A 16,099-nucleotide genomic window follows, 5' to 3' on the forward strand; every position below is an offset into this window, starting at 1 on the left:
AAAAGAAAAAAGTTACACACACACAAACATCACTTTACCGTCACACACTCGTTTTCTTCTCCTCCGTCAGTGAAAGAACCTGCTTAAAGTTAACCGACTTAAAGTTAACCTGCTTAAAGTTAACCTGCTTAAAGTTAACCGACTTAAAGTTAACCTGCTTAAAGTTAACTGACTTAAAGTTAACCTGCTTAAAGTTAACCGACTTAAAGTTAACCTGCTTAAAGTTAACCTGCTTAAAGTTAACCGGCTTAAAGTTAACCTGCTTAAAGTTAACCTGCTTAAAGTTAACTGACTTAAAGTTAACCTGCTTAAAGTTAACTGACTTAAAGTTAACCTGCTTAAAGTTAACCTGCTTAAAGTTAACCGGCTTAAAGTGAACCTGCTTAAAGTTAACCTGCTTAAAGTTAACCTGCTTAAAGGTGTACTCGCAATATGAGTACAGGCACGCGTGTTACGCTCGTCTCAATGTACAAATAATTATTTACTTTACGAATTTTGAGTTTAACAGCTGCTTCGCTTCACAATTGAAGCAGTCCATGTGTTACCAAGAGAGAACCATGTGACAGTTTATTTCAGTCACACGTGCACACGCTTTAGTACAATAGTGACACACGCGTGTTGAGGTTGTTGAGGTCTATCAGGGATTGAACCATCGCACACGAGGTAAACTGGATCATCAGGACCTGACAGTGATTCTACTGATCAGCTGTTACACACAGTCTCAGGTCACAATCAGAGCTGTCAGGATATTTTTATTTTTAAGTAGCTGAAATTATTCCCTAAATAAATAAATAATACAAAATAATTAATTAATAATTAATTAAATGGGGCCACGGTGGTGTAGTGGTTAGCAATCTCGCCTTGCAGCGAGAAGACCCGGGTTCGAGCCCCGGTTGGAACAAGGGCCTTTCTGCATGGAGTTTGCATGTTCTCCCCGTGTGTGCGTGGGTTCTCTCCGGGTACTCCGGCTTCCTCCCACAGTCCAAAAACATGCAATGTGGGGATAGGTAAATTGGACACCCTAAATTGACCATAGGAGTGAGTGTGAGAGTGAATGGTTGTTTGTCTCTATCTGTGTGTGGCCCTGCGATGGACTGGCGAACTGTCCAGGGTGTACCCTGCCTATCGCCCGATGTAGCTGAGATTGGCACAGCACCCCCCGCGACCCTCTGGCAGAGGATAAAGCGGTAGATGATGATGACATGACTAATTAATTAAATGATTATTTAAAATAAATTATTTTATTCTAATAAAAAGAAATAATTAATAATATTAAATTAAATTTAATACTAAATAATTATTTGTACATTGAGACGAGTGAGCGTGTGCACGTGGCATGACACTTATCACCCGTCGCCTTCATTATTTGATGATGAAATGTTCTTGTTCTTTTCAGAGTCAAATCTGCTGATTCTAATCCTCTGTGGTTTCAACGAGACAATCGATCTGTGGCCGAGTGAACGTGTGACGCAGAGACAGAAATGAAAAGACAAAAGCAGGTTTTTCCTTGTTGTTTTCTTTTGTTATTAATGTTCCGTGCTGTATTGTCATAAACTCAGTAAAGCTTGAGATGTCAACTCAATTTTCCTGACAAACTCAAGTGGGACAGAAGAGGAAAACGGGTGAAATGAGATAGTGAAGTGTAGCATTGTGCCTGCAGTCACTGCTCTCTGTCGCCACCTTCAGTCCAGTTTACAGTGAGTTTAACGCTGTTTAAACTCACTTTAAATTATAAAGCTACAGTTAAAGGTTATATCTGTGAGCTTTTATTAACCTTCATAAATGTTTCATTATTTTTAAATAAGATAAAAAAGTGTCACCCAGAACGTTCTAGGAACGTTATCTTTTGGTTGTGGGAATGTTCTCTGAAGGTCCCTCCCCCAGGTTCTCCTGTGGTTGATATGGAACGTTTTCCTAACGTTCCCCTAACGTTAGTTTTTGGTTGCACATTCGGTTTCTCACAACCTTCACAGAACCTGAAGAGACGGTTCTCTACAGGTTCTGTGAAGGTTGTAGAAAAGTAACGTTCTGGGAACCAAAAGGGAACGTTCCCAGAACGTTACTCTCTCACGACCTTCATGCAACCTTAAGAGAACGTTCCCTTACGGTTCCCCTCAGGTTACGTTTGTGCGAGCGCAGCAGGAATGGTGTTTTTGGTGGTCGTTGTTTTTAGGATTAAATTCAGAAGCTGCGTCTCTGCAGCTGATGAACAAGCTCTCGTCCGCCGGCAGAGAACGGATCGCTGGTCAAACACATGTCCCCCGCGCGCCAGTCAATATTTAATTTACTAAGTACAGATGTGTTCTCCTCAGACTGCAGCGCTTCAGCTCGGATTTATCTGTTTCTCAGCGAGTTTCACTCTCTGTGAATCAGCATTGTTGTCGTCCTCCCCCTCTCCTCCCCCCTCTCCTCCCCCCCGAGTCTTTCTATCCCACAATGATTTTGTAGCAAAGATGGAAACTGCATCACATCTCGATGGAGAACACGATAATTGGCTTCCTCTGTGCTCTGCACTGAATCAGAGTGATTCTGAGATCACCAGCTCACGCTGCGGGACTTTCCACCTCCTCAACACTCAACACTCAACCACGTGTTCAATGAAGTCAAAACACGATGGGAGTTTTGGAGTTTTGCAGGAATTATAGTAAAAAAAAGTTTTTTTCCATGACGACAAACAGCCTGGACTTTGTTTCAGGACAAAAATGACAAACACTGAGCAATGTTACATTTAAATGTCCCATCAAATCTGTAATCTGGATTAAACTTGGATGAAAATGTGATGGTTGTTGAGACGTCGTCGCTGACTCGATTCTTACCAAACATTTAAGAGTGATCGCCGACCAACGACCAAACATTCAGCTTTATCCGACAAAAACGTGCAGATTAACCCACTCATGTTTATAAAATATTGTTCATATCATTGTTTCTCGAGGTTCAGCTGATTTGGTTTCAGAGCAGCATTTGGTGGAAACTCATTTTTAAGGGTTTAAGTTTTTTTTTTAGCAAAACTTGAAATTGAAAGTGAGACCACTAGGTGTCACTAATTCTTTAACAGTCACACGTCAGCGCCTTCAGAACCTTCAGAACCTTCAGAATCTCTTAGTCTGGGTAAGATGTTTGATTTGACTCAGTCGGCGGCAGCGTCATGGTTGTTGCTGTTGTTGCTGTTGTTGCTGTTGTTGTTGTTGTTGTTGTTGTTGTTGTTGTTGTGGTGGTGGTGGTGGTGGTGGTGGTGGTTTTCGGAGCATTTCACAGTCGGCTTGTTTGGACTCTCTGCTAATTGCTGGAGTTGTTGTATTGTTTTGTGTTGTTGTTGATTGACAGACATCAGGACACGCCCTCAGTGACAGGGTTGGACCGCAGCGCGCTCGTCCACCCACACTCACTCTCTCTCTCTCTCTCCTGCTCTGTGTTCCCACGTCTAAATGAACGTTCAGTCAAAATCTGAGGCGAGGTCAAAGGTCGAGCAAAAACACAGAGCAGCTCTGACACAGTGTGACGTTACACCGGTGCCACGGCAACCAGCGAGGACATGGAACGTGATGTTTGATCACCGAGTTTCACAGATTGAAACTGTCGTCTGTAAGATCGCGTTTATCTCTGGTAAATATAAACAATCATTCGACACAAACAAGGAAGTGAGCGGTGTGATGTAAGAGACAGGTGCATCATGGGAGGTGAGAACTTCCCTCCTGCTGCTGTCACACATTCACCAGTGAAGAAAAACAACAACAAACAGAGAGTGAGTCCAGACCCACAGATGGATCATGTTTCAGTTTAACGTTAAACTCTTAAATGTCTGCGCTGCACACAGGAAGTGGAAACAGGCGGAGTCAACATTGAGCCGCACTGAGTTCGTAAAGGGAGTCGACGGGAAACACAAAGAAACAAATACAACAACATTTTTCTGACGGCATCGATGCCTCTTGGCTCCACCCACCCCTGCTCTGCTGCTGCATACACACAAACGCTCCCTCGGTCAGGTCTGGTTTGTTTTTTTCACATGAAAGACGCAGCAATAAAGCCCTCGTCGCATCTTAACAGGAAACAGCAGATTTTACACATTCATGCGCTCACACGGATAATTATCGGATTTAGCTTAAATTTAGTCCAATCGTTAAAATAAAACAAAAAACATTGTTACCATGGCGATGGTGCAAAATCGGACGTTTGTGGGGAAAAACTATTCAAGGAAATGGACACAGAGCAGTTAAATTTGCTCGTATCTAACTGTTCACGAAAAACTGAGCGTACTGAACAAAAGTTGCGTACTGCAGCTTTAAATGACTAAAACTTACGTCGATTAATTATCAACATTATAATAATATTTTCAGAATAAAAGCTCGGAACTCTGGATGAAATTGTCGTTTTTTGTTTTATTTTTAAATCTGATTTTTCAAATACTGATGCTGACGAGCCAGGTTTGGCTCCACAGCGCCCCCCCCCCCCCCCCCCCCTTCACTCACACACACACACACACACACACACACATGAATTCATCACAAGTGCGGTTTAAACGGTCCACGAGGAAACACAATAACAACATCAGCAACAATGGACAGAAGTAGCGTAAATAAAGCGTGGTCTCACCTTGCAGCAGCGACGTGGCCGTGGTCACCGTTTCCGGAACGCCGTCTTTGCTGTAGATGGACTGAAGGAACTCCGGGACACAGTCGTTCTCGTCCACGATAACCACTCGCACCTGGAGGAGGAGGACGAAGGACGAAGGACACATGAGGACGTGTGGTTGTGTGAAATCATCACGATCCGTGATCTCTGTGGTGTCAAGTGTTCAAGAGAAAATCAGTGGTTTTCACTGAAGTGTTCCTTTAATGAGCTCAACAATCAACCTTTACACACACACACACACACACACACACACACACACACACACACACACACGCACACACACACACACACACACACACACACACAGTGGTGCGAGGACAAATTGGAATTCCTGCACTTTATCCATTTTTTCCCTAAAGAATGACATTTTTTCAGCTCTAAACTTTGGTGAAAATGGATGTAAATTTGTCGCGGATCAGAAACAGCAAACATTTTATAAAATAAAGAAAAACAGAAAAGTGGTGCAAACTGGCTCAGTAGCGCCCCCAAAGGTGAAAGCCAGTAGGACAAAGCCGAAACTCATTTTCACCAAATGTCACGAAACTTAGTAGAAACATTTGACAGCCACGACCGGGACCATGACCACAACTCAACAGGAAGTCGACCATTTTGAATTTAGCGGTGTCCATCTTGGCGACTTCCACGTTTCTTAAATGAACAAACTCGTCCGTTTGTTGTAACAACATAAAAAACACGTGAAGACACATCAAGGATGAAAAGGTCTCACAGATTCAAAAGGGCGTGGCCACAGCAGCCATCGGAATTCTTGGCCACGTTTCGACCATTCGCCACAAACAGGAAGTGCCCTGTAGCTTTGCTGTTCATCGACCGATCTGCTCAAAACTTCATACGAGAGACAAGAGACTGACTCTGAACACGTCTGCGAATTTGACATTTTTAATTTAGCACATTGATCTTTTTTAACCACAAAGTGCACAAATGTTCAGGAATAATAAACGATTTCAACGTTATTCTTCATCCACTGAAAGAAATGTGGGAGTTTACACTTAATTTCATTATAATGTTTAAAGTCTGTACAGAGCTCAGACAACACTGTTTGATTGATTTGGTTGGAGATTTAAGCCAAAGGTTCACTTGGTAAAATCTACGTCAGTTTAAGTCTACGATGTCTACGTCACATGATCACGTCTTTATGTCACTGTCAGACAGACTTTTCCAACAGGAAACTGAAGTTTATAAACCACTCAGGAGCTGCTGGTCTACTGCTGCCTCGTGTGGTCACTTTGAGTCACTGAGGTCAATCTGAACAAAGGATTTTTGATGCCGAATTATATAAATAACACATTAGAAGTTAGTGATGGAGGCAGCAGTGGATCAACAACTCCTGTGTGCTGTGATGTTAAAATCACTGATTTTCTCTATGGGCTTTGGTGTGGGAGAGTGAGTGGTTTACAAACTTCACTTTCCAGTGAGATAAAGACGTGAACATGTTCTTCAGATATCGTAGACTCAAACGGGTTTCTGTTGGGCGTCTTCATACAACCACGCCTCTAAAACCTCGGAAACAAATTTAAAGAGAAGTCGACACAAAAGTCTGCAAAAGAAAAAATATCTTTTTAAAAGTTTCACTTTTTACCGACGTCGTCTAAGTTCAAGTCCCGGTCTGAGAGGAAATGCTGCAGATTAAAGTCAACGCTGGGTCATGTGAGCATGACTCATATTAACCCCGCCCTCTCTGAGAATGAGACCTCATCTCAAACACGCCCCCTCACCACCATTTTAATGGGAAATATCTCCTTTAGCATGAGTGTAGATCCAGACATGTTTTCATGTGTTCACTCTGTCTGTCTGCAGCTTTCAGCAGGAATAAATACAGACATGGACTCACAGGGAGGCAGATCATGTGACTCCGCCCCCCAGCTGTTGTGTAAATAGCACAGGTATTAAGTCGTGGTCGGAGCGAAATTCTGTAAAGTCAGTTCATCCTTCAGCAAAGATCAGAGAGGAGAATCAAATCTGACCATGTCCACTCCTGCAGGAGCTGTGTGTGTGTGTGTGTGTGTGCGTGTGTGTGTGCGTGTGCGTGCGCGTGTGTGTGTGTGTGTGTGTGTGATATATGAACTTACAGTATGTGTGTGTTGAAGGCTGAGGGAAAGGAAGATTGAATGAGAAGAGAGAAGGAAGTCAGCTGTAATAAAGGGAGATGAGCTTAAACATACACACACACACACACACACACACACACACACACACACACACACACACACACACAGTTGGGGCAGCTCCTGGCAGGTCTCAGGTTGGTTAGGTAACTAATGGTGCCGATGAGTTATCACTCCTGGAGGGAGAAACTTGGAAACTACCTGCAAATTAAAGTCATGCTCAGTGGCTCAAGTCAGCACACACACACACACACACACACACACACACACACACAGTTTGTGCAGCTATTCTTCTCAGGACTCTGCATTGACTTCTATTCATTTGGACGAAAAACAAAACCTCGTCCACAACCAGTCAATGACTAACCCTAACCTCGTCCATAACCAGTCAATGACTAACCCTAACCTCGTCCATAACCAGTCGATGACTAACCCCAACCTCGTCCATAACCAGTCGATGACTAACCCTAACCTCGTCCATAACCAGTCGATGACTAACCCCAACCTCGTCCATAACCAGTCGATGACTAACCCTAACCTCGTCCATAACCAGTCGATGACTAAGCCTAACCTTGTCCATAACCAGTCAATGACTAACCCCAACCTCGTCCATAACCAGTCGATGACTAACCCCAACCTCGTCCATAACCAGTCGATGACTAACCCCAACCTCGTCCATAACCAGTCAATGACTAACCCCAACCTCGTCCATAACCAGTCGATGACTAAGCCTAACCTTGTCCATAACCAGTCAATGACTAACCCCAACCTCGTCCATAACCAGTCGATGACTAACCCTAACCTTGTCCATAACCAGTCAATGACTAACCCTAACCTCGTCCATAACCAGTCAATGACTAACCCTAACCTTGTCCATAACCAGTCAATGACTAAGCCTAACCTTGTCCATAACCAGTCGATGACTAACCCTAACCTTGTCCATAACCAGTCAATGACTAACCCTAACCTCGTCCATAACCAGTCGATGACTAAGCCCAACCTCGTCCATAACCAGTCGATGACTAAGCCCAACCTCGTCCATAACCAGTCAATGACTAACCCTAACCTCGTCCATAACCAGTCAATGACTAACCCTAACCTTGTCCATAACCAGTCAATGACTAAGCCTAACCTTGTCCATAACCAGTCGATGACTAACCCTAACCTTGTCCATAACCAGTCAATGACTAACCCTAACCTCGTCCATAACCAGTCGATGACTAAGCCCAACCTCGTCCATAACCAGTCGATGACTAAGCCCAACCTCGTCCATAACCAGTCAATGACTAACCCTAACCTCGTCCATAACCAGTCGATGACTAACCCTAACCTCGTCCATAACCAGTCGATGACTAAGCCTAACCTCGTCCATAACCAGTCGATGACTAACCCCAACCTCGTCCATAACCAGTCAATGACTAACCCTAACCTCGGGTTAATAATAATCACAACACAAACTTAACCAGTGCGTCAGAAATGAGGTTCAGCCTCATCAGGACCAGGTTCTGGTCTCCATGAGGACGACTGCATGAGACACAGAGACGCAGCAGAGACAGGAAACGTCTGGATGTTTTTGTTTATAGTATAAGAGCATTAATAGTTTAAAAGGCTGCATGTGTGAGCAGTGAACGTCCTTTCTTTACCTTTATCAATAAGATACTTAAGCTGCTGCTGCTGCTGCTGCTGCTGCTGCTGCTGCTGCTGCTGCTGCTGCCTCCATTATCCTCTCTATTGTTCCAGAGTGATGGAAGGACTGATACTGTGATTGTGATCAGGACGCAGCACAGAGTGTTTACCCTCATTTATAACACACAGCATCGCTCAACCACATTAGCCTGGGTGTGTGTGTGTGTGTGTGTGTGCGTGTGTGCGTGTGTGTGTGTGTGTCGACCGCAACAACGACGACGACAAAGACAACGACGACGACCCCCTTATGTTCTGATGTAGCAGATACACGTGGACATAAAGCTGCACACAGGTCGTTTCTCTGGACTCATGAAAAGTTAGTGAGTGACAATACAATACTGTAAATACACTGTAAAACACACTGTAAATACACTGTAAAATAAAATATAATCTACTGTTTATGATCTGTATCACATGATCTTAAAACATACACTTATTATTTCCTTTTATTTCAGATAAAACCTGCTTAATTTCTTTAAGTGAAGGATATTTACGTGTGTTACAAACAATGACACTGAATGTAAATGTGGTCAAATGCTGACTTAAAATTAAAGTGAAGTGTTTTTTTTAGTGACTTTTTTAAATATGATTTTAAGGATTCTATGTATATGTTTAAGAAATGTGTACATATATAATGTTTAGTGTGTTTTAATAATGTATTCACTATAATAAATATGATGATGATCAAAGCAACAGCCTCTAAGAACCAGGAAGTGTCAAAGCACTGTAAAAACTTTAGCCCAGTGGACCAGGATGTTGCCGTTGCCGTTGCCGTTGCCATGGCGATCCCACTGACCTCTGCCGCGCTGCTCATGCTGTCCTGGCCCTCGCTGGCTCGCACCAGCAGCAGATAGCGATGCTGGTCGCTCTCGTAGTCGATGGCTCGGGTCAGGCTGATCTCGGCCGTCTCCGCAGAGATGGAGAAGAGGCTGCTGGGATTAATGAGGAGGCTGTAGCTGATTGGCCTCTTCTGGAAGGACACGGCAGGTGTGACCAGGAAGCTGCAGACACGCGGAGACAAAGGTCAGCATTGACCCGGGGGGGGGGGGGGGGGGGCGGGGCAGGTGACAGGGGCCAGGAAACATTTGCATATTTAAATGAGTAACCTCCAAACGCTACTTGTTTATTTATTTATTTTTGTTATGTACAGCTGATATTTGACCTTTTTTTCCCGCTCTGGGAAATAAACGATAATCTGAGCAGAAGATTACGTGAGGAGCAGGTCAATCGTCGTCATTTAAAGAGACAACAACATGGATTACATTTTTTACCAGGTTTTACCCTCAACTTCCAGGTTTTACCCTTATCATACATGTTTTACCCTTAACTTACATGTTTTACCCTTAACTTACAAGTTTTACCCTTAACTTACATGTTTTACCCTTAACTTACATGTTTTACCCTTAACTTCCAGGTTTTACCCTTATCATACATGTTTTACCCTTAGTTTACGTGGTATACCCTTATAATCCATGTTTTACCCTTAACATCCAGGTTTTACCCTTATAATCCATGTTTTACCCTTAACTTCCATGTTTTACCCTTAACATCCATGTTTTACCCTTAACATCCATTTTTTACCCTTAACTTCATGTTTTGCCCTTAACATTCATGTTTTACCCTTAATTTACGTGGTATACCCTTATAATCCATGTTTTACCCTTAACATCCATGTTTTACCCTTAACTTCCATGTTTTACCCTTAACATCCATGTTTTACCCTTATAATCCATGTTTTACCCTTAACATCCATGTTTTACCCTTAATTTACGTGTTTTACCCTTATAATCCATGTTTTACCCTTAACTTCCATGTTTTACCCTTATAATCCATGTTTTACCCTTAACATCCATGTATTACCCTTAACATCCATGTTTTACCCTTAACTTCCTTGTTTTTCCTTTAACATCTGATTTCTTTAAAATCCATGTTACACTTTGCTGAAATATGAGCAGAAATGAACGTTTGTTTTGTCCCAAACAGACAAACGTGAGGCTGAACATCACAGAAAATATAGAACATTTCAAATAGAAGTAAACAACTTCATTTATGGACTAAAAATAAACAGCGTAGTGCGGAGGTGTGCGACTGCCACAGGGTTTCACACTAAACTGAGATTTAACAAGATTTGTTTTACAGTGAACAAAGAAAGAGATGATTTAGTTTTCATCGTTGAAGAAAAGTAGCAACAAATTAAAACATCTGGTGAAATATTATGAGACTTTAAACTGTATAGTGTGTGTGTTTGATTTATGTTTATTTAGCTTCATCACTTTTCATTTCAGAGTTTGTTTTTCTTCTTGTTTTTTTTTTCAAAGTAAAATGGTTTAAAATGGTTAAATTCCATCGTGTCGCAGTCACTCAGGCCATTTAACTGAGTTTTCTTTTTCAGTGAAGCTAAAACTTTTACTTTTAGGCCACAGGACGCGGTGGCTCAGTGGTAGAGTGAGTTGTCTTCTAACCAGAGGGTCGAGGGGTTGGATACATAACATGTGTGATAGCGATGTGTCCGTGTGCAGGTGTGGACTCACGGCTGTCCCTCCGGCGTGTTCTCTGGGATGGCGATGGTGAACGAGGCGTTGGTGAACTGCGGCGGGCGAGCTCCAGCTACCACGGAGACCACCGCGGGGGCGCTGCGGCTGCCCAGGCGGTCGGCGGCGACCACGGTCAGCAGGTACTCTCTGTCGCGCTGCAGAGGGAGGCCCGTGGTGCGCACGTGTCCGCTCTTCCTGTCCACCTCGAAGCGACCGTCGCCACCTGCAGACGGAAGCCGCAAATTGACATGACATTGATGCGATACTTAGTATCGCTATCAGGCCGATACTGATACTGATACTGATACCGATACCGATACTAAAACTATTGCAAATGCATACAGAGGAGAAAACGACGACCTACCGTCAGACAGGAAGTACTCCACTTCACCGTTGTTGCCTTCGTCCCCGTCCTCAGCGTTGAGCTTGTAGACCAGCGAGCCTGCAGCAGCTTCAGGTGAGACCACGGCCAGGTAAGGAGCAGGAACCATGGTCCACTCAGGAACATTATCGTTCACGTCCGTCACAGTCAGGTCCACTCGCACCAGGTACCAGTCTGGACCTGAGGAAGAACCACGGGAGACGAAGACACAAAAACATGACTTAGACTTTAATGAAAGAACAATGGAATCATCGTGGAGATCATTAAAGGATCCAGAGGAAGAACAAATCGAACACCGAACACAACTCTGAGGAACTGTGAGGAAGTTTATTATTTTTCATCAAAATCTGGACAAAACAAACACATTCATGTATTCACAGAGAAAATAACAGATGAGCTGAGAGGGAAAATAAGACTTTAACACACCACTTTACACCTTACAAAGAAAATAAAGACGTGAAACGCTCAATAAAACGACAGGAAACTGAAGTTTGTAAAACACTCACTCTCACACACCAAAGTCCACAGAGAACAGCAGTGATTGTAGCTCGCGGGGACACAGGAGCTGCTGGTCCTCTGCTGCCTCGTGTGGTCACTTTGTGTCACTGAGGTTTATTAAAATGAAGAATTTTTAATGCTGAACTGTAAAAATCAGACATTTGAACGTAGTGATGGAGGCAGCAGCTCCTGTGTGTGTGTGTGTGTGTGTGTGGATCAGACGTGTTACTGCACATGAGGCTGAAACTAAGAATAAAACTATCAACGTGACGACGTTAAAGCTGAATATGAGGTTGTGATTAAAACAAACTTTTCATGAGTGAATTTGCAGTTTTAATCCAGAGAACAGAAAACTTCATTTACCACAAATAAAAACACATCCTCCTTTTTTTCATTCAACTGTTTGTTTTTTGTGCGTTTTTCTCTCAATGGCCATGTTGGACATGTCCTCAGAGTGTCCTCAGTGTCCTCAGAGTGTCCTCTTTTAGCCTCTGGGAACAAATCAGGTCAGTGGCCATGACAAACAAACAAACAAACAAACAAACAAACAAACAAACAAACATATACAGATGTGTGTGTGTGTGTGTGTGTGTGTGATTGTTGGTGCTGCTGGTTCCGAGGATTGTGACATATCATTAAATCCACTGAGACGCATTAGTGTGAGAGAGACGGCAATAACATGGAGCTGCAGCTCCCTATTGTCCTTCATTATCCACTAATCCACTGATGATCATTACGACTGTGTGTGTGTGTGCGTGTGTGTGTGTGTGTGTGTGTGTGTGTGTGTCTGTGTGTGTGTGTGTGTGTCTGTGTGTGTGTGTGCGTGTGTGTGTGTGTGTGTGTGTGCGTGTGTGTGTGTGCGTGTGTGTGTGTGTGTGTGTGTGTGTGCGCTCTGTATATTAGCCCAGTGATTTATTATCTGGCTAATGCCGTCCCTTCTTCCCCAAAGCTGCATTGTCCTTTTGCCAATTAATTCTGAATCTGTTACGACCACAGGGAGAGAGGGAGAGACAGAGAGAGACAGACAGAGAGAGAGACAGAGAGAGAGAGAGAGAGACAGAGAGGGAGAGAGAGACAGAGAGAGAGACAGAACAGACAGACAGACGCTGTATTTTTGGTTAATTCCACTTTTCCGTCTTCTTTGAAGTCTGCTTCACTCTCGTTCTTCTCTAACACTATTGATTTATGCAATTGCTTGCTTGTTTCTCTTTTTCCTCTTCTTTCTTTCTTTCCTTAATTCTCCCGTCTTCCACTTTTCATTGTTCGTCTGTTTCTATAACAACCACAGGGTCATTTCTCAGCCTCGGCCGCGTGAGCTTGTGGTTTTTTTTCACTCTTAATCCTGTTTTCTTGCGACACTCTCTCAGCTCTGCGTCTACTCGCTGCTTTTATTCCTCACTGTACTTGATTGCACTCACTCTGCTGTGCTCCGCCCTCCCGCCCTCCCTCCATCATCTACAGTGCAGTCAAACACACACACACACACACACACACACACACACACACACAGACACAGTGGTGTGTTCAGGTGTCAGAGAACAGGACAGAAGTTTCTATTCTACAGTTCCAGCTCCACTCCTGTAATGAGTGACATTACCTGGTCATAGTACTTTTACTGTTGAAGTGATACTTCAACAGTAAAAGTACAAGTACGTGACCAGAAAATGACTCTTTTTATTTTTATAACATTACTTCTTCTTACGTCTAAGTCTTAAAGTTCATGACGTTTATCAATAATAACTAATAATCCCAAAAATAATCCCAAACTCTATTTAAAATCCCACTGATTGGTCAGAGCGCGTCGTCAAAGCCAACGACGTCCAAGTGTAGATGAAAGTTAAAAACCCTTAAGAATCTCCTTATCTTACAGCAGCAAAAGGTGTTTTCTGATACAAAAAAAGTTTCAGAAGTAAAAGTTAAAGTATTAAAACAGTGAAGAGTTAGGATTGAGCCGTGGGGGCTCAGTGGTAGTGTGCTGTGGGTCCAATTCCTGGCTCAGAGTCTACAGTATATATGTGTCCTTGAGCAAGGCACTTTACCGTGTACATTCATGAGTTTCATGTGTTTGTTTGTGTGCTGAGAGTGAGTTTACACATCATCATCATCATCATCATCATCATCATGTTTGGTTTTAATCTTTAATTCTGTGTCATTTTTAATCCCAGTAGCTTAAAAAACGATCAGTGTTGCTCTAAAAACTGCTCATTGATTTTTAACGCTTTAACGTCGCGAGGCAAAAACAACGCGACGCCCTTTAATCCACAGTTTCCATAACATTTGATTTTAACACTGGTTTTCTCTGATTTAGAAAAAAACTATAATTCTATAATTATGAAAAATCATCAAACACAGATTGAATAGTGGACTCATTGTTTTTCGTCGCAGCCTTAATATAAAAACGTTTCTGTGGCTCCAGAGGAAGTGGGCTGGAATCACATTAGTGGCCTAAAGGGAGGAAACTGGAGCATCAGCTGGAGCTGGAGCATCCACAATGATCCAGTTACAGAGACCTGAGTCCCAAAATGAAGAAAAATGCATCAAATAACGTGAAGAACAGAGTTTGTACAGAACGTTCAGGTTCACTTAAGATTCTGTGGAACGAAGGAAGAAAAATAAGCCTCGTTTGTCAAGTTCTGCACAAGAAAAAACTTCTTTCAAATCAGATTTAAACATTGTCATCGCTGCTCAACTCCACTCACAAACACGGACTTTGATATTTGAACAAACTCCGCCCACAGCTTCAGTGCGATCAACTTCAAATTTGGTGCGTTCACTCTGAACAAGATAAGAACTAAAAGTTAGTAAAAGCGTCACTTAATGTCGCAGCGTTTTTGGCGCTAGGTGGCGTTAAAGTTCTGGCTAATTCTGATGAGATCTTTGACGTCTCACTAAACTCAAAGTGAATGTCATCAGTTCAAAGCATTTATTTATATTAAAGCTTTATAACATTTATAGAACATGCAGCTTTTTAGCGCCTGTGGAAATCAAACCTTTTCTCATTTTCAACCTCTTTTTTCACTCGAGTGGTTTTTAATCACAGATTTCTCTGGAGAGTTCAGTGACGACGTGAACGTGTGAATTCTCTCTCTGAGCAGCAGCAGCAGCAGCAGCAGCAGCAGCCGCCGCCGCAGCAGCAGCAACAGCAACAGCAGCAGCAGCAGCAGCAGCAGCAGCGTCTTCATTCATTCATTCATTCATTCATTCATGCGTGTGTGTGTGTGTGTGTGCAGTTATTTTCGGGTGAAAAACTTTGTCCTGGTGAATATTTAAACTTGGATGACGTAATCCGACATATGAACTGAAGCTGTTGTATTTGAACAAGTTCAACTTTGGTGCAAGAAGATGACGATTAAAAGTTAGCAAAAGCGTTTGGACACTAGGGGGCGTTACGGTTTTTAAGTGGTTCTTTCATTCATTAGAGACAGTGAAACAGGACTTTTGTGACGTATTTCCTCACTTTCAATGAATGAATGAATCCTGAAGTTAAAATGAACGTATGAAGTGACGTCACAGTTGTGCTTTAGTGAACGTTAAGGACATGAACATCATGCATTCATATATTTCACTCAGTGAGAGCAGCATTGATTTTCTCGGGGGATATTTTGAGTCAAACTGCAGCGGCAGCTTCTCTTTAACGGTGAAAAGGAACAAAGGCAGCGATGAAATATTCATGGTGAGTTTGACCGTTTGCTTTTCTCTCTCACTCTTCTTTTACATTCTTAAATATCGAGATTTTAAACACTGTACGTTATTTAAAAATGAGGTTAGAAAAAGATTCTATAAGCAGATTTGCAACATGAAAAGAGAAATAATTGACGTCCTTACGGTTTTATTGGATTGGATTTATTTTTGGGTCATTGCTTCATTTACTGAGGATTTATCATCAACACAACGCTTCAGTGGATTAGACAAAAACAGACGCACACACAAATCCTGTCACTTTCAGGTAAAGCAGAACATGTCATGTTTATATACTGTGTATATATATATATATATATGAATGTAATCTTATTAACACCTACAGCCTTATTTCCCACCTGTACAGTACCAACGACTTTAATCTGCCATCTTCACAGAGATAAGGACTGAACTGTTCCTGCAGAGCGTGAAATCAATGTTCCAAACTCACGCTCTCACTGGAAACACTAATCTCTTCTTTTCAGGTTAAAAGGAGAGTTCCACTGTGGTTCTATCGCTGCCACCGTCACTGGGGACCAGACTTTATCTCACTTCCTCTCCTGCACCAC

The 16,099-nt window shown here is 42.6% G+C and overlaps 1 protein-coding gene across 2 annotated transcripts in view; it reads right to left on the minus strand.

Moving 5' to 3' along the window:
* si:ch211-186j3.6 (neural-cadherin) overlaps positions 1 to 16,099 on the minus strand; it is a 184,775-nt gene that overhangs the window by 135,494 nt on the left and 33,182 nt on the right. For both annotated transcript variants that reach the window (XR_009240200.1, XM_058628543.1), the window contains exons 2-5: positions 11,337 to 11,534; positions 10,970 to 11,195; positions 9,235 to 9,439; positions 4,591 to 4,702 (exon numbers count right to left, since the gene is read on the minus strand). Coding sequence is in view for 1 of the 2 variants with exons in the window: in XM_058628543.1 (XP_058484526.1) it covers positions 4,591 to 4,702; positions 9,235 to 9,439; positions 10,970 to 11,195; positions 11,337 to 11,534 (741 nt within the window). In the remaining variant the exon portion in view is untranslated. The remainder of the gene's footprint in view (positions 1 to 4,590; positions 4,703 to 9,234; positions 9,440 to 10,969; positions 11,196 to 11,336; positions 11,535 to 16,099) is intronic.

Source organism: Solea solea, chromosome 5 (assembly GCF_958295425.1).
Source record: "Solea solea chromosome 5, fSolSol10.1, whole genome shotgun sequence".
NCBI lineage: Eukaryota > Metazoa > Chordata > Actinopteri > Pleuronectiformes > Soleidae > Solea > Solea solea.